The 20,091-nt window shown below is 46.3% G+C and overlaps 1 protein-coding gene across 8 annotated transcripts in view; it reads left to right on the forward strand.

The window, feature by feature from the left end:
- robo2 (roundabout, axon guidance receptor, homolog 2 (Drosophila)) overlaps window positions 1–20,091 on the forward strand; it is a 1,634,458-nt gene that overhangs the window by 1,393,396 nt on the left and 220,971 nt on the right. For all 8 annotated transcript variants that reach the window (XM_072585780.1, XM_072585785.1, XM_072585784.1 and 5 more), the window contains one exon: window positions 17,630–17,757. In XM_072585780.1, coding sequence (XP_072441881.1) covers window positions 17,630–17,757 — 128 coding nt within the window. The remainder of the gene's footprint in view (window positions 1–17,629; window positions 17,758–20,091) is intronic.

Genomic DNA, 20,091 nt, shown 5'->3' on the forward strand with positions numbered 1-20,091 from the left:
GACACTTGACATCATCCAGGACAAAGTAGCCCACTTGATTTACAGCTGCAAGTATCCACTCCCTCCACCACCGATGCTCAGGAGCAGCAGTATGTACTATCTACAAGATGCACTGCAGTAACTTACTAAGACTCTTTGAGCAGCACCTCCCAACCCCATAACTGATAATATTTGAAAAAACAAGAGCAGCAGATACATGGGAAGCATCACTCCAGCAAGCTCTTGTCCAAACCACTCACCTTCCTAGCTTGGAAATATTTCTCTGTTCCTTCACTGTCGCTAGGTCAAATTCCTTCGTGGACAAGCAGAGGCTGGAAGAACACAGCAGGCTAGGTGGAGAAGTCGACATTTTGGGTGTAACTTTTCTTCAGGACTGGGGGTGGGTGTGGGGGGAGCTGCAGATAAAGCGGGTGGGGAGGGGGCAGGGTGATAAAGTGGGGATAGGTGAAGACGGGTAGAAGGTATGACCTGGTTGGTCAATAGGAGGGATGAATCCGATTGGTGGCTGGGAGGAGTGGAAGGGAGGGGGAGGGACTGACAAGGGAGTCATGGAATGGGCAGGGAGGTTATATGAAATTGAAGAACTCAATGTTGAGTCCTCTGGGCTGTAGGCTGCCCAGGCAGAAGATGAGGTGTTGTTCCTCCAATTTGCGGTGTGATTCATTGTGGCAATGGGGGAGGCTGAGGGTGGTCATGTTGGAAAGGGAGTGGGAAGGGGAATTGAAATGGGCAGTGACTAGGAGGTCCGATCAGCCCCTGCAGACCTGGCTGAGGTACTCAGTGAACCATTCCCTAAGTTTACGTTCAGTCTCCCCGGGTGCACCTGATGCAGTAAACCAGGTTGGAGGAGAGGCAGGTGAACCTCTGTCTCACCTGGAAGCACAGCTTAGGCCCTGGATGAAGGTGAGGGGAGTGGTGAACTGGCAGGTTTTGCATCTTTTCCAGTGTGTGACTTTTAGTTTATAATGACTTTCAATTTGTCTGTTAATTCACATCCAACTTCTGTTGAATGAGTTAGAAAAGTAAAGCAGGTCATCTGAGATCATATTTCTACAGTCATAAGGGTAGGTACTTGGGAGTTTCGGGGTTGGTGGGGTGAGTGGTGCAAACCAAAGACTGTCAAAGGGAATGGTCCTTGCTGAAGGCAGAGAGGGGTGGGGAGGGAAAGATGTTCTTGGTGGTGGAGTCTAGTTGGAGTCAGCAGAAGTGTTTAAGGATGATGTATTGGATGCGGAGACTGGTCAGCAGCATTGTGGGTCAACCATTGCAGCGGTTCAAGGAGGTGGCTCACCCCCGCTTTCTCAAGGGGCAACTAGGGATGGGATGTAAATGCTAGTCTAGCCAGCAACACACACATCCCATGAATGAACTAACAAAATGCACAGGGGCTACCACTGAAACAGTCAGTATGAGAATTAGGGAATGATACCTTCTGAATGTGACACAGTGATTACCTTTGTCCAATGTAAAAGCTATGATGAAATACAAAGAGGGCCCTACTTTAGAGTGCATTTCGTGGAAATAAGTTAGCACACACGGCTGCCCTGTGGCAAATCAAATTCGCATTTTTCCACTAGTATTGAGCTGCATCTGGGCAGCAATTCATGTTTTTAAATTGAAGGCAAATGATTTTTTCCCAGATGATCTGATAACTTTTCAAGCACTGAACTGCCACTTAACCCTTTCGTGACTGCACTAGCAGCTCCATTACGATTCCTTCCTACTGCCAGTGAATGAGATAGCCCGGGGAGGAGAAAGATTCAGAAAAGACATGTAGGGAACTTTTTCTACTCGGCGAGTGGTTCGTGTGTGGAATGGACTTCTGGAGGAGCTGCTGGGTGTAGGGACAGTCATAGTTGCAGGGGACAGCACAGTGGCTCAGTGGTTAGCGTTGCTGTCTCACAGTACCAGAGACCGGGGTTCAATTCTCACCTCAGTCTGTGTGGAGTTTGCACGTTCTCCCATGTCTGTGGGTTTCCTCCAGGTGCTCCGGTTTCCTCCCACAATCCAAAGATGTACAGGTTAGGGTGGATTGACCATGGGAAATTGCCCATAATGTCCAGGGATGTGTAGGCTAGTTGGGCTAGTCATGGAAAATGCAGGATTATAGGGATAGAGCAGGAAGGTGGGTCTGGGAGGCATGCTGTTTGGAGGGTCAGTGTGTCCTTGATGGGCTAAATGGCCTGCTTCCACACTGTAGGGATTTGAAACATTGAAAAGACATTTTGATAAGGACATGAATGAGAAAAGCTTAGAGGGATATGGGTCAGGCACGAGTAGGTGGGACTAGTTTAGGTTGGGATGATGATTGGCATGGACTGGTTGTATTGAAGGACCTGTTTTAGACTCTGACTCTATCTAAGGTTCCTTGTCAATCAGGAAGGTTCAAAGCTCTGCCTCACCACCTTCCATAAGCCCCCTTCCCCAAGAAATGCTAAGCTAAATGTCAGCGTGCAGGAGCTAACCCTCAGTGCTCCAGCGTTAATTAACCCAGCCAAGATTTCCATTTGTAATTGCTATCCATGCACATGTGAGCATCATGTTGGAATATCGGATAAGCTACAGGATCTGACACCAAAATTGGAGGTGTAGTGGACAGCGAAGAATATTACCTCAGATTACAACAGGATCTTGATCAGATGGGCAAAGGTGAGGACTGCAGATGCTGGAAACCAGAGTTTAGATCAGATTGCTGCTGGAAAAGCAGAGCAGGTCAGGCAGCATCCGAGGAGCAGGAAAATCGATGTTTCGGGCAAAAGCCCTTCATCAGGAATACAGCCCCTCTATTCCTGATGAAGGGCTTTTGCCTGAAACTTTGATTTTCCTGCTCCTCGGATGCTGCCTGACCTGCTCTGCTTTTCCGGTACCACTCTGATCTAAACACTTGACCAGATGGGCCAATGGGCTGCGAAGTGGCAGATGGAGTCTAGGGAGTTTTGCTGAACAAAGAGACCTTGGAGTGCAGGTTCATAGCTCCTTGAAAGTGGAGTCGCAGTTAGATAGGATAGTGAAGAAGGCGTTTGGTATGCTTTCTTTTATTGGTCAGAGTATTGAGTACAGGAGTTGGGAGGTCATGTTGTGGCTGTACAGGACTTTGGTTAGGCCACTGTTGGAATATTGCATGCAATTCTGATTTCCTTCCTATTGGAAAGATGTTATGAAACTTGAAAGGGTTCAGAAAAGATCTACAAGGATGTTGCCAGGGTTCGAGAATTTGAGCTATAGGGAAAGGCTGAACAGGCTGGGGCTGTTTTCCCTGGAGGCTGAGGGGTGACCTTATAGAGGTTTACAAAATTGAGGGGCATGGATAGGATAAATAGGCAAGGTCTTTTCCCTGGGGTGGGGGCGTTCCGAACTAGAGGCCATAGGTTTAGGGTGAGAAGGAAAGATATAAAAGAGACCTAAGGGGCAACGTTTTCATGCAGAGGGTAATACTTGTATGGAATGAGCTGCCAGAGGAAGTGGTGGAGGCTGGTACAATTGCAACATTAAAAGGCATTTAGTTGGGTATATGAATAGGAAGGGTTTGGAGGGATATGGGCCGGGTGCTGGCAGGTGGTACTAAATTGGGTTGGGATATCTGGTCGGCATGGACGTGTTGGACCGAAGGGTCTGTTTCCATGCTGTACATCTCTATGACTCAATCACGAGATGCCCCATGTAGTTAGTTCACCCAAAGGTCTCACCTGCGGGAGTAGGATTGAGACTGTATCACAACCTGGAGACAGTGAAGTCCGCAGATGGTGGAGATCAGAGTTGAGAGTGTGTTGCTGGAAAAGTACAACAGGTTAGGCAGCATCCGAGGAGCAGGAAAATCAACGTTTTGGGCCAGATTCCTGATTAGATTAGATTACTTACAGTGTGGAAACAGGCCCTTCGGCCTAACAAGTCCACACCGACGCGCACCTACCCAGACCCATTCCCCTATGTTTATCCCTGCACCTAACACTATGGGCAATTTAGCATGGCCAACTCACCTGACCTGCACATTTTTGGATTGTGGGAGGAAACCCACGCAGACACGGGGAGAATGCGCAAACTCCACACAGTCAGTCGCCTGATGTGGGAATTGAACCCGGGTCTCTGGCGCTGTGAAGCAGCAGTGCTAACCACCGTGCCGTCCAAACTGATGAAGTGCTTTGCCCAAAACATTGATTTTACTGCTCCTCAGATGCTACCTGATCTGCTGTGATTTTCCAGCACCACACTCTCGACTGTCTCACCACCTGCCTACCAGAGAGAAAGGTTGCAAAAAGAACGATCTCTGGAAAATTGCCTGAGTTTCCTGCCTGCGTTATAGAATCACTGAATAGTAGTGCCAACCCCTGGTGCCTCTTTTGCAATAGATATCCAATTCATCCCGCTCCTCTTCTCCTGAGCCCCAGCTCTGCAATTAATTCCTCTTCAAGTATTTATCCAATTCCCTTTTGAAAGTTCCCATTGAATCAGATTCTATTTCCCTGCAGGCACTGCATTCCAGACTATAACAACTCAATGTTTAAAAAAAACTGACTTTTCTCTGTTCCCTTAATTCTGTACCCTCTGGTTAGCAGCTCTGCTGCCAAAGAAAACACAGTCCCCTTACTTACACAATCAGAACCCTTTACAGTTATGGATACTTTTTTTTTAAAATCTCTTCTTAAAATTCTCTGTTCCTTGAGGTGCAGTAGCAGCTTCTTCCCATTAAGTCCCTTAGTTGAGTACTCATTCCAGGAATGTCATTTCAAGGCCATCCTAATCTACCGTGGAATATTCATGATCATTGGCCTTATAACTGCTGTCTATTCCTGCTAAACCTGAGGTATGTTCTCTGATTGTTGAGTTCATAAGCTGGCAGCATCCTATTGATGTGGTGGGATTATATTTTTTTATTCATTCGCGGGTTGAGGGTGTCACTGGCCAGGCCAGCATTTATTGCCCAGAGGGCAACTGAGAGTCAACCACATTGCTATGGGTCTGGAGTCACGTGTAGACCAGACGAGGTAAGGGTGGCTGTTTCCTCCCCTAGAGAGCATTAGTGAACTAGATGGGTTTTGCCTGACAATTAGTAATGGATTCATGGTCATCATTAGAATCATGGAGATGTACAGCATGGAAACAGACTCTTAGATCCAACTTGTCCATGCCGACCAGATATCCTAAATTAATCTAGTCCCATTTGCCAGCACTTGGTCCATATCCCTCGAAACCCTTCCTATTCATATCCCCATCCAGATGCCTTTTAAATGTAGTAATTTTACCAGCCTCCGCCACTTCCTTTAGCAGCTCATTCCTTACCCACACCACCTTCTGCGTGAAAAAGTTCATTCCAGATTTTATTAAAACCCAATCATACTAGCTGCTAGGTGGGGTTCGAACCCAAACCCCCAGAGCATCACCTGGATTGCTGGATTAATAATCCAGCGACAATACCACCAGGCCATTACCTCCCATAGACTTGGGGTTGGTTCAGTGTTCCCCGTATTTTTGAAATACAATCATTGAGGAGTCAGTTGTGCCTTTCGTTCCTAAAAGCACTTGAGCTCGTTGGGAAACCAATACTCAGAAACTACACAACATAAACCCAAACAAATTTTCAACCATTTGGTTTGCTCTGTGCCTCTTAGCTCTGCCTGCCTTACAACAACGTCTCACCAGTAAATCCCCCAACTCTCTGCGAGAGGAATCTTACTTTGCGCAAGGCTGCTCGACCACAGTGTGCATCGTGGGCAAATTGGGTTGAGTCTGTCAGAGAGACTAGCCAGCAGTTGGCCCCTAGGTTGAGAAGGGCAGGAAAGAGTGGGAATCGAACTGTGGACCCTTTCTGGCAGTGTGGTTCAGAACGTCTCACCAGTAAATCCCCCCACTCTCTGCGAGAGGAATCTTACTTTGTGCAAGGCTGCTCGACCACAGTGGGCAAATTGGGTTGAGTCTGTCAGAGAGACTAGCCAGCAGTTGGCCCCTAGGTTGAGAAGGGCAGGAAAGAGTGGGAATCAAACTGTGGACCCTTTCTGGCAGTGTGGTTCAGAACAGGACCCAGAATGAGGGCCTTCAGCAGCTGTGGTACCTCAGAGAATTCCTGAAAACTAGTCCTTCATTTCCAATCTCTAGAGGAAGCAGAGCGCATTATAGACCAGGAAATATGTTAAAGTGCTGCAGGCATCTGTGCTAGTGCATGGTATGAATAAGGAGTTTCTTTGTGGTGGTGTTTGAGAAAAGTAATTAGTCTGTGCAAGTCGGTAGACCAGGCCTGTGCTGCGAGGAGGGTGAGAGAGAGGGCAGAGTGTAGACCTGAACCAGCCGCCTCCAGAAACAACACTGGAATCACTTGTGCTGAATTACACAACTCTGAAATAATGCTTCAGTGATTTGGTTTGTCGGATGCAGCAAAGCACTAAGGGTGTTTTTTGTCCCTCAGCATGCAAAGGTGGGTTTCTTCCTCCTCAGATTCCTCTTGCCAGCTGCAAGCGGATTGTATTAAATATAGGAAGGCATATACCTGGATGTGATCAAATTCATACACAGACAGAAAAACATCAGATAGAATCCCTACAGGGCAGGAAGAGGTTGTTCAGCCCATCGTATCTACACTGACTCTTTGACAAGCACCCCACCCAGGCCTCACCTTATTCCCATAACCCCACATTTCCCCCAGCCTGCACAGGGAGAAGGTGTAAACTCCACACAGGCAGTCACCTGAAGCTGGAATTGAACCTGGGTCCCTGGTGCTGTGAGACAGCAGTGCTGACCACTGAGGCACTGTGTTGCTGTACACATGGGGATCTTTACCCGGGTACACATACAAGGAAATGCACAGGCAAACCCACATGTACAAATGCACTCCTTGGACCTGCTTAACACATGCATGTATTAGATTACTTATAGTGTGGAAACAGGCCCTTCGGACCAACAAGTCCACACCAACCCGCCGAAGCGCAACCCACCTGTTACCCTACATTTACCTCACACTATGGGAAATTTATCATGGCCAATTCACCTGACCTACACATCTTTGGACTGTGGGAGGAATGTGCAAACTCCACACAGTCAGTTGCCTGAGTCAGGAATTGAACCTGGGTCTCTGGCGCTGTGAGGCAGCAGTGCTAACCACTGTGCCACCGTGCTGCCCAATGTATGTACATGCATGTGCACATGTATGCACACACAGGCCCATATGAATGATGCACATGTGCACATTTGCAAGCACTAATTCACATTTAAACATTCTTAGACAACTATAAATGGGAACACGCTTGACGCATGTATTCCTTAAACCTGCGTTACACATGCATAAAGAAATACATGCACACAAATGCACACCAAAACACATTCACACGTGAAAGCACTCAGACATGGTTAAACACAATCCCAGGCACATGTGTGCACAAGTCCAAATGCATTCAGGTCACGGGGGTATGGGTTCAAATCCCACTATGGCATATGAACAAAACAAAAGCCATCCTAATGGTGCCCACATAACCTCTGTTAAAACCAATCTCATTCACATGTCCTTTTAAGGAAGGAAATCTGCCATCCTTACCTGGTCTGGCCTACATGTGACTCCAGACCACAGCAATGTGATTGACTCTCAACTACTTCTCGGTAATTAGAGGTGGGTGATACATGCTGGCCCAGCCAGTGATGCCATCAACCCCAAAGACACTCTGCATGGATCTGCCAGCCCAGGTAAAGATGGCAGACTTCATTTCCTGAAGGGTATTAAGTGAACCAGGTGGGTCTTTACACCAACTGATGATAATTTCAGCTTTTCCTAGCGAAAACAAATGTCAATCTGACATTATACCACATGTTCAAGCCAATTGGAAATTGAATCTGGATTTCCTTGCTCAGGAATGAAGGGTTCATTCTTGATGAAGGGCTTTTGCCTGAAACGTCGATTCTCCTGCTCCTCGGATGCTGCCTGACTTGCTGTGCTTTTCCAGCACCACTCTAATCTAGACTCTAATCTCCAGCATCTGCAATACCCACTTCTGCCTTCTCCGAGATGTTACCACACACCTCCAGAAAAGGTGGGACATGAGCCCAATAATGGTCTTTACTGAGAATAACTTTGAAATGTTGATTTATTTATTGATTAATTGAATTGAAATTCCACCAGCAGAGATGAAAGGGTGCAGTGGTAGTGCCCTATCACTGGGTTAGGATATCTGGGTTCAACTCGTGCTCCAGAGGTGTTCCATAACATCTCCGAACCATTTTAAATGTACAAAAAAAAACCAGCCACAGTGGGACTTGAAGCCGTGACCTCTGAACATTAACCTGTATTGCTGGCTTGCTGGTTCAGTGATGTTACAAAGACAGCACCGTGGTCCCAATCATTGGTCTCAGTGTCATTGTCGTTTGGATTATTTAATTTATGACTCCATCTGGTAAATTGGATGGTGCATCTCTGAAGGATGCCAATGAGAGCAGGCTTCAGGGTCAACTGTGATATCCCTTTCACAGTCCAATATCTTACTGTCCAGGCTTACACTTAGAGAAGGGTTCAGAAAGGATTTACAAGGATGTTGCCAGGGTTGGAGGGTTTGAGCTATAGGGAGAGGCTGAATAGGCTGGGGCTGTTTTCCCTGGAGCATAGGAGGCTGAGGAGTGACCTTACAGAGGTTTATAAAATCATGAGGGTCATGGATAGGATAAATAGACAACGTTTTTTCTCTGGGGTGGGGGAGTCCAGAACTAGAGGGCATAGGTTTAGGATGAGAGGGGAAAGATATGAAAGGGACCTGAGGGGCAACTTTTCACGCAGAGGGTGGTACGTGTATGTAATGAGCTGCCAGAGGAAGTGCTGGAGGCTGGTACAATTACAACATCTAAAAGGCATTTGCATGGGTATATGAACAGGAAGGGTTTGGAGGGATATGGGCCGGGTGCTGGCAGGTGGGACTAGATTGGGTTGAGATAACTGGTCGACATGGACGGGTTGGACCACAGGGTCTGTTTCCATGCTGGACAGCTCTATGACTCTAAGTACCTTGCTCAGCTGGACCCAAGAGGATAGCCCTGGGGCAGTGCTGCAAAAAAGGAGTCACATTTGCAGGTGAAATCATAGAATCCCTACAGTCTGGAAGCAGACCATTCAGCCCCTCCGGTCCACACAGACCCTCCAAAGAGCATCCCACCCAGACCCACCCCCTATCATCCTGCAATTCCCATGACTAGCTCACTTAGCCTACAAATCCCTGAACACTATGGGCATTTTAGCTTGGCCAATCCACCTAATCTGCACATCTTTGGACTGTGGGAGGAACCAGAGCATCCGGGGGAAACTCTTGTCAGCACAGGGAGAACGTGCAAACTCCACACAGACTGGCTGGATTCAAACTTGGATCCCTGGTGCTGTGAGCTAGCAGTGCAAACCACTCAGCCACTGTGCCACCCCGAGTGGATGATTGGTGCTGTGAGGGCAACAGTTAAAATATAAAAGGTTGTCTGAAAACACAGCTGCATTCAAAGACACCTCCATTGGACTTTGGAAATGTCCAATTATACTCTGAAATGATGGGTTGCACTCTGCTGGTCCAGTCCTCCAAGGGTTAATTGAGCTATATTTCACAATGTCAGCTTCCAATGTGGGAGCAGAAATGCTAGTAATTTCAGCAGAGTCTGCGTTTAAAACATGTTTTTTTTTAATGTGTATTACCTGATCTGCAATTTTCCTCCTGTCCTGTAATTACACTCCATCGCCTACATAGCAAGCTCAGCACTTTGTCCATCAGACAAAAAGCCACTGATTAAGTGTGTTTCCTAACCGCTCGTGTTTTGTTCTGTGCCTCATGTGTGTCTGTCAGCAGTTACCCACGCACACCTCAGCTGTCTGAAATAAAATGATGATCCCTCTCTGCACTCGCTCTCACCTTGAGCTGTGTTTGAACCGAGCACCAGGAGTTCAAACACCAGACTTCTCCATTTTGATAGGAATAAACTGACCTTGTTCACCAGATGTACAAGCTTCACTGTAATCCTCCCCCTTCATGATTTTAAAATAAATCTTACTTTGTGGAGATAGGAAATGTTACCACACAGCATTTCGGTCTTTCATTTGAAACGTCAAACCAAGGCCACTGACTCTGCTCACATCGAGAAATAGAAGATCCCATGGCCTATATTAACTTGGCGGAGTGGGAGGGGTCGTTAAAGTGTTCAGCCATGGGGCGGTTGGGTTGGTTGGTGTGGGTGTCCCAGAGGACACCCGCACCAACCAACCCAACCATCCAGTGGCTGAACACTTTAACTCCCCCTCCCACTCTGCCAAGGACATGCAGGTCCTTGGCCTCCTCCATCGCCAGACCCTGGCCACACGACGCCTGGAGGAAGAGCACCTCAACTTCTGCAAAGGAACCCTCCAACCACACAGGATGAATGTAGATTTCTCCAGCTTCCTCATTTCCCTTCCCCCCACCTTATCTCAGTCCCAACCCTCGGATTCAGCACCGCCCTCTTGACCTGCAATCTTCTTCCCGACCTCTCCGCCCCCACCCCCTCTCCGGCCTATCACCCTCACCCTCACCTCCTTCCAAAGGAGGTGAGGGTATTCCCAGCGCCCCTCCCCCAAATTCCCCCACCCCCACCTTTTATCTCAGCCCGCTTAGCACATCATCCTCATTCCTGAAGAAGGGCTTATGCCGGAAACGTCGATTCTCCTGCTCCTCAGATGCTGCCTGACCTGCTGCACTTTTCCAGCACCACACTTTTCACCTCTGGTCTCCAGCATCTGCAGTCCTCACTTTCTCTTATATTAACTTCCCTATATTTGAGGAATTTATATTATTTGACTAGCAATGTTGACTCTGGTTATTACCTCATTAACGTTAGTTGGAGCTTGCTGTGCGCTACTTGGTTGCCATATTTCTTCCATGGCAACAAAGGGGTTACCATTAGACAGATAGAAACTGAACTGGACTCATTCAATAAATGAGGGGCTCTGGCCTGAAATGTTGATTTTCCTGCTCCTTGGATGCTGCCTGACCTGCTGTGCTTTTCCAGCAACACACTCTCATCACTAAATAAGTTAGGCAGCAACAAGAGTAGGTCAGAAGCTAGGAATACTGTGGCAAGTAACTCACCTCCTGACTCCCCTGAGCCTGCCCACCATCCACCAGGCACAGGTCAGCAGTGTGATGGAATACTCTCCACTTGCCTGGATGCGAGCCACTCCAACAACACTCAAGAAGCTCAACCATCCAGGACAAAGCAGCCCGCTTGATTGATGCTACATCCACAAGCACCCTCTCCCTCCACCACCGACACTCAGTAGCAGCAGTGTGTACCATCTACAAGATGCACTGCAGAAATTCACCAAAGATCCTTGGACAGCACCTTCCAAACCCACAACCACTTCCACCTAGAAGGACAAGGGCAGCAGGTACATGGGAACACCACCCCTGCAAATTCCTGATTTGGAAATACATCTCTGTTTCTTCACTGTCACTGGGTCAAAATCCTGGAATTTCCTCCCTAAGGTCAACCTACAGCACATGGACTGCAGCGGTTCAAGAAGGCTGCTCACCACCCCCACCCCCTTCTCAAGGGTAACTAGGGACAGGCAATAAATGCCAGCCCAGTCAGCAATGTCCCCTGAATTTGAAAAGAGACTGCGCTTCAAAAGGTGCTTCTTTGGCTGTAACACACTTTTGGGTCGTCCTGAGGTCATGCTGAGAATTCTATAAGTGCAAGCCCTTTCTTGTCTTTAGTGAGAGGGTGAGTGAGAGGGAGGAGAAAAACATATTTGCTCTGCAGTTTCCTTTTCTGCCTTTGTTTGCAGGCGCTCTTACAGTTTGCAAATTGTACCCACCCTGTACAGACTCTCATCACTGCATTGTGAAAGCAACATTAATCACACAATGCAGCAATGATCCACTCAGAAAAGCACTCTGCTCTTCCTGAAACGAAAATCACCCGAAATGGGATTGGCATTTGAATCCAAAGACCTAACAACCTGCAGGGTATTACTGCACCTAACTGCTTACAACATTAGCAATTCACAACCTTGTGATAGCACCTTGTCTTCAATCAGTGAATCTTTTGCTCACCATTTTAAACCGAGAGAGTGCATGTTGCAGTTTGGGAATATTTCTTCGGGAGAGATTTTTTTTTAACCTCTGTGCAGGCTAGCTACGAATGCAGGAGTTTGCAGCCGCAACTCTGGGCTCACGAATGATTTCTGAAATTTGAGAAAGTGTTCTGACCCATGAATCATGGAAAGTTGTCTGCAGGTACAGCAGATGGAATGTTATCGTTTGTTGGAAGGGGAATGGAATATAAAAATTGGGATGTTTTACAGCAGCTGTATAAAACCTTAATATACAGGACTGCATGACGTGTTAGCATGAAGAGGGTGGCAGTGGTTAGCGCTGCTGCCTCATGGTCCTAATGACCCAGAGTTCAATTCCACTCTCTCTATGTGGAGTTTGCACATTCTCCCTGAGTCTGTGTGGGTTTTCTCTGGGTGCTCCAGTTTCCTCCCACAGTCTAAAGATGTGCAGGTTAGGGTGGATTGACCATGGGAAAATACAGGGGTGGGATAATCTTTGAACAGTCAGTGTGGGTTGAATGGCCTGCTTCCACATTGTCAGGATTCTACAGTTGTGATCTTCCTGTTCAAAAACAGGTGTAATTGCTTTCAAGTAGACAGGCAGGAGGCTGGAAGAACACAGCAAGCCAGGCAGTGTCAAGAGATGAAAATGTTCCTCCAGTATCTGCAGTCTTTTTGTCTCTGTCTCTCTGATTGCTTTAGAAGCAATTTGGAGATGAGGGATTGAACAGTTTGGCCCCTTTACCTTTGGAGTTTAAGAAAATGAGAAAAACCTGATTGACACATATAAGTTCCTGAGGGGACTCAACAGGGCAGGTACTGAGAAGATGCTTCCCCTTCTGGGAGAGTCTAGAACAGTTTAAAAATAAGACCTTTCCTTTTCTGTTGGAGATGAAGGTGTTTTTTTGTCTCTTACAAGATCATTATTGTGTGGACTCCTCCTTCCTTGGTGAAGGTTCTATGTGTGAATATAGACAAGCTCGAGATTGACAACGGTGGAGGTCAGGTAGGAGAGCAGCGTTGACACTAAAACCAGATCAGCCATGAGCTTAACACATGCTGGAGCAGGTTAGAAGGGCTGAATGGCCTACTCCTGTACCTACTTCCTCCACTCCCAACTCTGTGTGAAGGCAGCAGCAATCATAATCCAGAAAAACATTGTCAGCCCATGAGATCCTGACTGCATTCCCCAGTATTCCATCCGACTGTCTCACCCACTCTGTTCCTGCCCTGTACATTCCAGCCAGTCACTGCTGGCTGGCTTTTCACTTCAAACTGGAGGTCATTGAAAATTCTGATACCCAAACCTTGTTCCATAACTGGTCCTGAACCCCCTTCAACTACCAAGCTCTCCAACTGACCCTGGTGTGTGTTCTGGTGTCGCCCAGATCTTAAAATTCAATTCCTTGTGTTTGGATATTTTCATTCCTCTGCATGCCTTTATGTTGTTCCAGCCTCTTGTACACCCTCGGTTTTAATTGCCCCAGTAATAGTGGCCCTGTCTTAAGATGCCTGGTTCCCAAGCACTGTAATACCTTTCCTGTATCTCCCTCTCTCTAGCTCCCCCTCTGCTTAAGACATTCCTTAAAACTGACATCACTTTTGGTCATGAGATATCCACTTATGTCACAACCTTAGTTCTATGGCTCTTCTGTGAAGGGTCTCTATTGAACAATATGAATGGGGCTATATAAATGTAAACCCTTGTTGTTGTCCTGATGTGCAGATGTTGTCCCAAACGTCAGTCCAAATGTGTCTGACATGGCAAATTCTCAGTTTGAGGTTTGGTCAGTGCTGAGTTTATCAGAGATGCAATAAGTGTTTCAGTCCCTCCAGAATAATAATCAAGAGATCATGTGTTCAACTTCCACCCAGGACACTTGAATTCAGGGCTCAAGTAATCTGGAAATAGAAAGTTGAAAAGAACCATAATGACAAGGAGACTGTCAAATGTGGAATAAAAATGCAATAGCTTAATCTCAGTTTAGGGATAGGAACCTGCTGATCTTCCTTAGAGAGCACTCAATGCTGATATTTGAATAGATTAAAGGCTGAGATTGATTTTGACACCTTTTGTGTTAGGAGCATACAAAACCAGCCAACTTAGTGTGACTTAGCTCTTGAGTGCTACTTAGAATAGAATGACAGAGTTGAGTACTTCAGGAATTAAGGATGTGAAAAAGAGGGTTCTGTTGTTTGTGTCAAAACTTTTTCCACCCTCCAGAAATTGATTTTGACTCTGCTATCAGAGAAGAAGGTGGCTAATTGGTGTGTCTGTCTGTGATTCAGGCTTATTCTATTCCTGAGGTTGAGAATAGTATAGCAGCTGGTGGTAAGGTTAACAAATATATAAAACATAGCTAAATATATAGTTGAACACAATGATTGAGTCATTCCTTCCAACACTTTGAGGATGGTAGGATGTGTCACAGTTGCAGTATGTGGGAGTTCCTGGATGCTAATTTGGTCTGGAGCAAACATGTCTGCACGAAGTGTTTGAGTTTGAACAGGTTTGGCTCAGGGTTTGTGACACAAACGCAGTGGTGCATCGGGGGGGATAGAAAGTTACCTGGATTTTTTGTACCGGGGACAGTAACACCTTTTAGGGCTGGATCATTTGATAGTGGTCAGCGTACATGAGCAGGAGGGTGTGACTGTGAGCAAGTCAGCGAAGGACACTCAGAGGGTAAGACCTTCAGCTTTTGCCACTCTCCAACAAGTCTGACATTCTTTCAGCGTGTTTGGATGAGAGTGGGGCTTTTAGGTGGATGAACCAAGTGACCATCGCACCATGGTACAGGAAGCTCCTGAAAGGGGGCGTGGGTAGTAAGAGGGATGTCATAGCAGTAGGGAACACTGTTGTGAGGGGAATGGACACCATTCCCTGCAATAAAGAAGTACGTCCAGATGGCTGTGTTGTCTGCCCAATGTCAGGGTTTGGGACATCTGCTACGGGCTAGAGAGGAACAAACAGTGGGAGGGGAGAATCCAGTCACTGGGATCCATGTCGGTACCAAAGGATCAGACCTGGTAATGAAGGAGGATCTGCATGGTGGTAATGATGGGAGAGGTGTCAAATTGAGAAACAGAACCTCAAATCAGCATCTGTGTTATCTCCCTTGTCACAGGAAAATTCATACAGGGCAAATCAGATTGGAGAGATGAATTCATGGCTGGAAGACTGGTGTGGGAGACATTGGGTCCTGGTGCAAGGAAATCTGGCTGCTGTACTGGGGAAAGTGGTGTCTGTCCAAATGGGTCAGAGTGTCTGCCTGAACTGTGCCGGGGCTAGTGTTCTTGACAACCATATAACTAGGGAAGTAGTGAGGACATTAAATTGAACAGTGGCGGTAAGGAATCAACTGTGGAAAGTGGTGATTAAAAGACGTGAGTCAAGGTTAAAAAGAATGTTATTACTACGATAAATGAGAAACAGCCTGCGACAGAAAAGGATCAAGAGGATCAATCTAAGAACCAACAAATTAATAAGACTAGAATTTATATCGAGAATAAAAGGATGTAACCAAATGCTCTGCATTTGAACACATCGAGCATTCAAAATATATCAGATGAAGAGAGATGGCCAGTGGAAATGAGTGGGTACAGTCTGGTAGCCATTGCAGAGATATGGTTGCACAATGATCTGGACTAGGATCTAAATCTTCGAGTGCACAGGGCATCTAGGAATGACAGGGAAATAGTAAATGGTGGAGGGGAAGCTCTGTCAGTTAGTGACGGTATTAGCACAATACAGAAGAATGGCCTCACTTCACGGAACCAAGATATGGAAGCAGTTGAGAAATGAGAAATGATAATGAAGTAAGACATAAATAAAGAATGAATGATGAATAAGTAGAAAAATATGAAGTTGTGCATTTTGGCAGGAAGATTAAAAGAGGGGCCTATCACCAAAACGGTGAGTAATTGGGAAACACATCAATGCACAAGTTTGGAACTCTCTTCCACAAACAGCGATCTGTACTCAATCAACCATTAAATTTAAATCTGAGATTAATTCATTTTTGTTAACCAAAGGGATGAAGGACTATGTATCAAGGGCCCTAATGGAGCTGGTTCACAGATTGGCCATGACCTTACTAAATCATTACAAACTCATTGTGTTGAATGGCCTCCTCATGTTCTGATGTAAGCAATGTGATAATGATCAGATAATCTGCAGTATTGTGTTGATGGAGGGAGAGGTGGCCAGGACACTGGGAAGAACTCCCATGATCTTCTTCAAGACAGAGCCAATGGATCAAATACTCCCACCTCATGGGTCACGTAGGGCTTTAGTGTAATATCTCAACTGGATATTGTGGTGTTATGATAATATCACTGGACTAGTAATCCAAAAGGACCAGGTTAGTGTTCTGGGGCCATGAAGTCAAATTCCACCAATGCATAATGATGATGACCATAAAACCATAATTAATCCTCATGAAGACCCACTAAGAACATAACATTGGGTCAGCAAGGCCAAGGACAGGCAAAAGGGATTAGTTTAATTTGGCTTGATGTTCAACATGACATTGTGGGCCAAGACCCCATTCCTGTGCTGTACTGTTCTATGTTCTATGGTCTAAGTGTATTTCACCATTCATGTGATCATAGCCAACCCTCTATTTTAATGTAAGACTCCTGTGCTCTCTTCCATTAACAACATTTAAAAGGCATTTTGGGCATGAATAGGAAAGAATTAGAAGGATATGGATAAAATGCAGGGAAATGGGATTAGCGTGATCGGACATTTTGGTCAGCATGGATCAGTTTGGGCCGTGCTGTAGGACTCTGACTCTAGAAATGTATCTGTTTCTTTCTTAAACATACTCAGTGACTTGGCCTCCACAGTTGTCTGCATCAGAGACTTCCACAAGTTCACTCCTCACTCAGTGAGGTTTTCCTCATCATCTCAGTCTAAAAGGGCCTACCATATATCTTGAGATGGTAACACCTTGTGGTGGATTCCTTAGTCAGGGGAAATAGCATCCGATCTGTTCAGCCCGATGAGAATTTGATACATCCCTTATCATTCTCCTAAACTCCAATGAAATCAGGCTCAGTCGACCTCATTTATCTTTGTATGACAAACATGTCATCCCAGGAGTCAGTCCGGTGAGACTTTGCTCTATGACAAGCACATCCTTCCTTGGATAAGGAGATCAGTTGTGGACACAATGTTCCTGGTGTGGTCTCATCAAGGCCCCGTTACATCCTCAGTCAGACTTCTTTGGTTCTCAACTCAAAACTCTTTACAATGAGGGCCTTTCTAACTGTGTAACAGCAATATAACACATTCAGCTACAGGTGGGACTCACTCCCAGCCTCCCCTCCACCCCAATCTTCTGGCTCAGAGGCTGAGACACTACCCTGTGCCATAAGCTTTCTCTTTACAACACCTACAAGCTTGCTATTGATGATGGATATACAAGGACACCAGTTAGGGAATAACATCCAGTTATTGTTATTAATGGACATTTTTATGGGAGCTTGTAGAGAATTATCTTTATAAAGGTCTGTAGGAGGAAACCTTCACATGAAAGGCCTATAAAGGAACAGCAGGCATCATCTCACATTGGATCTTTCTCCAACCTCTAGGTATGACATCAAGGAAGACAACACCTTGCGCATCAAGAGGGTGAGCAATGGTGACGAGGGAACATTTACCTGTGTGGGGGAGAACCGTGTGGGCATGGTTGAAGCGACCGCAACTCTCACCGTGCGAGGTAAGCAAACAAGATGGCGGGATCATCCCCCTGCGCACGTTCATGCCCAGAGTCTCTCCACATGCTGCTCTCCCCTCCCCCCAGGAGAGTGAGACTGCGCCACTCTGGTTGGAGGTAATCCTGGAGGTTTTGCCACATGAGCGTGTGCCCCGGCCTGTTACAGCTGAGCACAGACCTACCCCAGCCTGCACAAACCCCAATGTGTAAATTCAAAGTGGATCACCAGGCATGAAGTAACTCACTGGCCCACTGCTTTTCTTAACCAAACAGAAAGCAAGGAGTTTCTTCTTTGTGTTTGAACTAAAAAACGTAAAAGACGTACAGCACAGGAACAGGCCCTTCAGCTCTCCAAGCCTGTGCCAACCATCATTCCCTAACTAAACTAAAAGATAACCCTTCTGCCCTTGTTCGATTTATATCCCTCTATTCCCTCCCTATTCATGTAACCATCCAGATGCCTCCTAAATATTCCCAATGTGCCTGCTTCCACCACCTCTTCTGGCAGTGTGTGCCAGGCTCTTGTTGGTAAATCTTGAGTCAAACAATCCTTTCCCCTCACCATCTGCCAAAACCTCAATAACCAACAAACCGTTCAAAGGAAATGAAAACAAATTTTGACGCTTGTATGAGTTCCTGTGATCATTTTGTACTCGACATGTTCCTGGAGAGTCTTGGGTGACACCGCAGTTGCTGTCATCCATGCATTAATACAGTCAGGGGAGAAAATTGGAGCCTTAGACAGTCTCTGCTCAGTTGTAGGCTGTAATACCAGGAAGAGGGAATAATACATGTCTAATGCTTACTTCTTGTGTTATTACTGAGGTGTCATTTGGCAATTCCATTCAGAAATGATTATCATTGCTGGGCCGGCAATAACTCAGGGGAGGGCGCGGTCTGCCCTAACAGAACCCACTGCTTCTTGGATCTTAACTCACTGGATTCAAGATGGTGGCTCTCCAGGGAAGTCATTCCATTGGTTTTTAGTCCATGGAAATTGCCAAGGTAGCTGGCAGTCCACTCACTGCCTGGATGCACATGGCCCTCCTGCACTCTGTCGTCTGGCCAACTCCAACTGGAATAATTCCTGGAAATTGAGCCACATTCCCTCTCTCCTGCCCCACCTCATCCACTAAAACAGTCCTTTTTCAGCCACTGGGCATAGCAGTAGGTCATTCAGCCCTTCAAGCCTGTTCCACCATTCAACATGACCATCCAAATCAGTCTGCAGTAGCCACATTCTCCCCATACCCTTTGAGGCATTAGCCCGAGAAACAATATCTAACTCCTTAAAAACATACAGGGTTTTGGTTTCAACTGCTTTCTGTGGCAGAGAATTCCACAGGCTCCCCACTCTCTGGGTGAAGATGCCATTTCTTACCTCAATCCTAAATGGTCTACCCCCTTTTCTTGGACTGTGACCCCTGCTTTTGAACTCTGGTCATTGGTAGCATCCTTCCTGTGTTTGCTCTGTCTCAATCTATGAGAATTTTACCAGTTTCATTGAAATATCCTCCTCCCTTCCCCATTCTTCTCAACTCCAGGGAATATAGTCCTAACCAATCCAGTTATTGCAGTATCTTTCCAGTTGACAACTAGAAATGTTCAAAGGAAGGGAGATAATGTTGTTGTACCCCACAGTTAGATCTTTATAGATTCTGCTTGTGATAGTGTACAGAGGGTTAACCCTTTCATATCTGGAGACTCCGGTACAAAGACCGGGAGTTGAAACCCCGAGATGTCGGTATCATGCATTTTATTCCTTTATTCATTCACGGGATGAGGGTGTCACTGACTGGGCAGCATTTATTGCCCATCCCTAATTGCCTGAGAGTGAACCACATTGCTGTGGGTCTGAAGTCACATGTAGGCTAGACCAGGTAAAGATGGCAGATTCCTTCTCTAAAGGACATTAGTGAACCAGATGGGTTTTTCTAACAATTGGCAATGGATTCATGGTCATCATTAGACTCTTAATTACAGATTTCTTTCTTATTAAATTCAAACTCTACCAGCCATTGTAGCAGGATTCAAAACCAGATCCCCAGAATGTTACCTGGGTCTCTGGCTTGCTAGTCCAGCGATAGTACCATGTGGGCATCACCTCCCCCCAGGTTTGACCAACTCAGTGGTCTTGCTGACTTGGACTAACAACAATTTGAGATAGCATGCCCAAAATGATAAGGTGGTTCAGAAAGCTTGCAAGCTACCCAGCCCGGTGAGCAAGGACAGGGAATGCCAAAACATAGAAGCCTTTTTATGTTTGTAGCACCTGGTTAGGCCTCAGGTGGAGGCACGTGTCTCGTCCTGAGTACCGTGTTTCAGGTAGGGTGATGC

The sequence above is a fragment of the Chiloscyllium punctatum genome, chromosome 15 (assembly GCF_047496795.1).
Source record: "Chiloscyllium punctatum isolate Juve2018m chromosome 15, sChiPun1.3, whole genome shotgun sequence".
Classification (NCBI taxonomy): domain Eukaryota; kingdom Metazoa; phylum Chordata; class Chondrichthyes; order Orectolobiformes; family Hemiscylliidae; genus Chiloscyllium; species Chiloscyllium punctatum.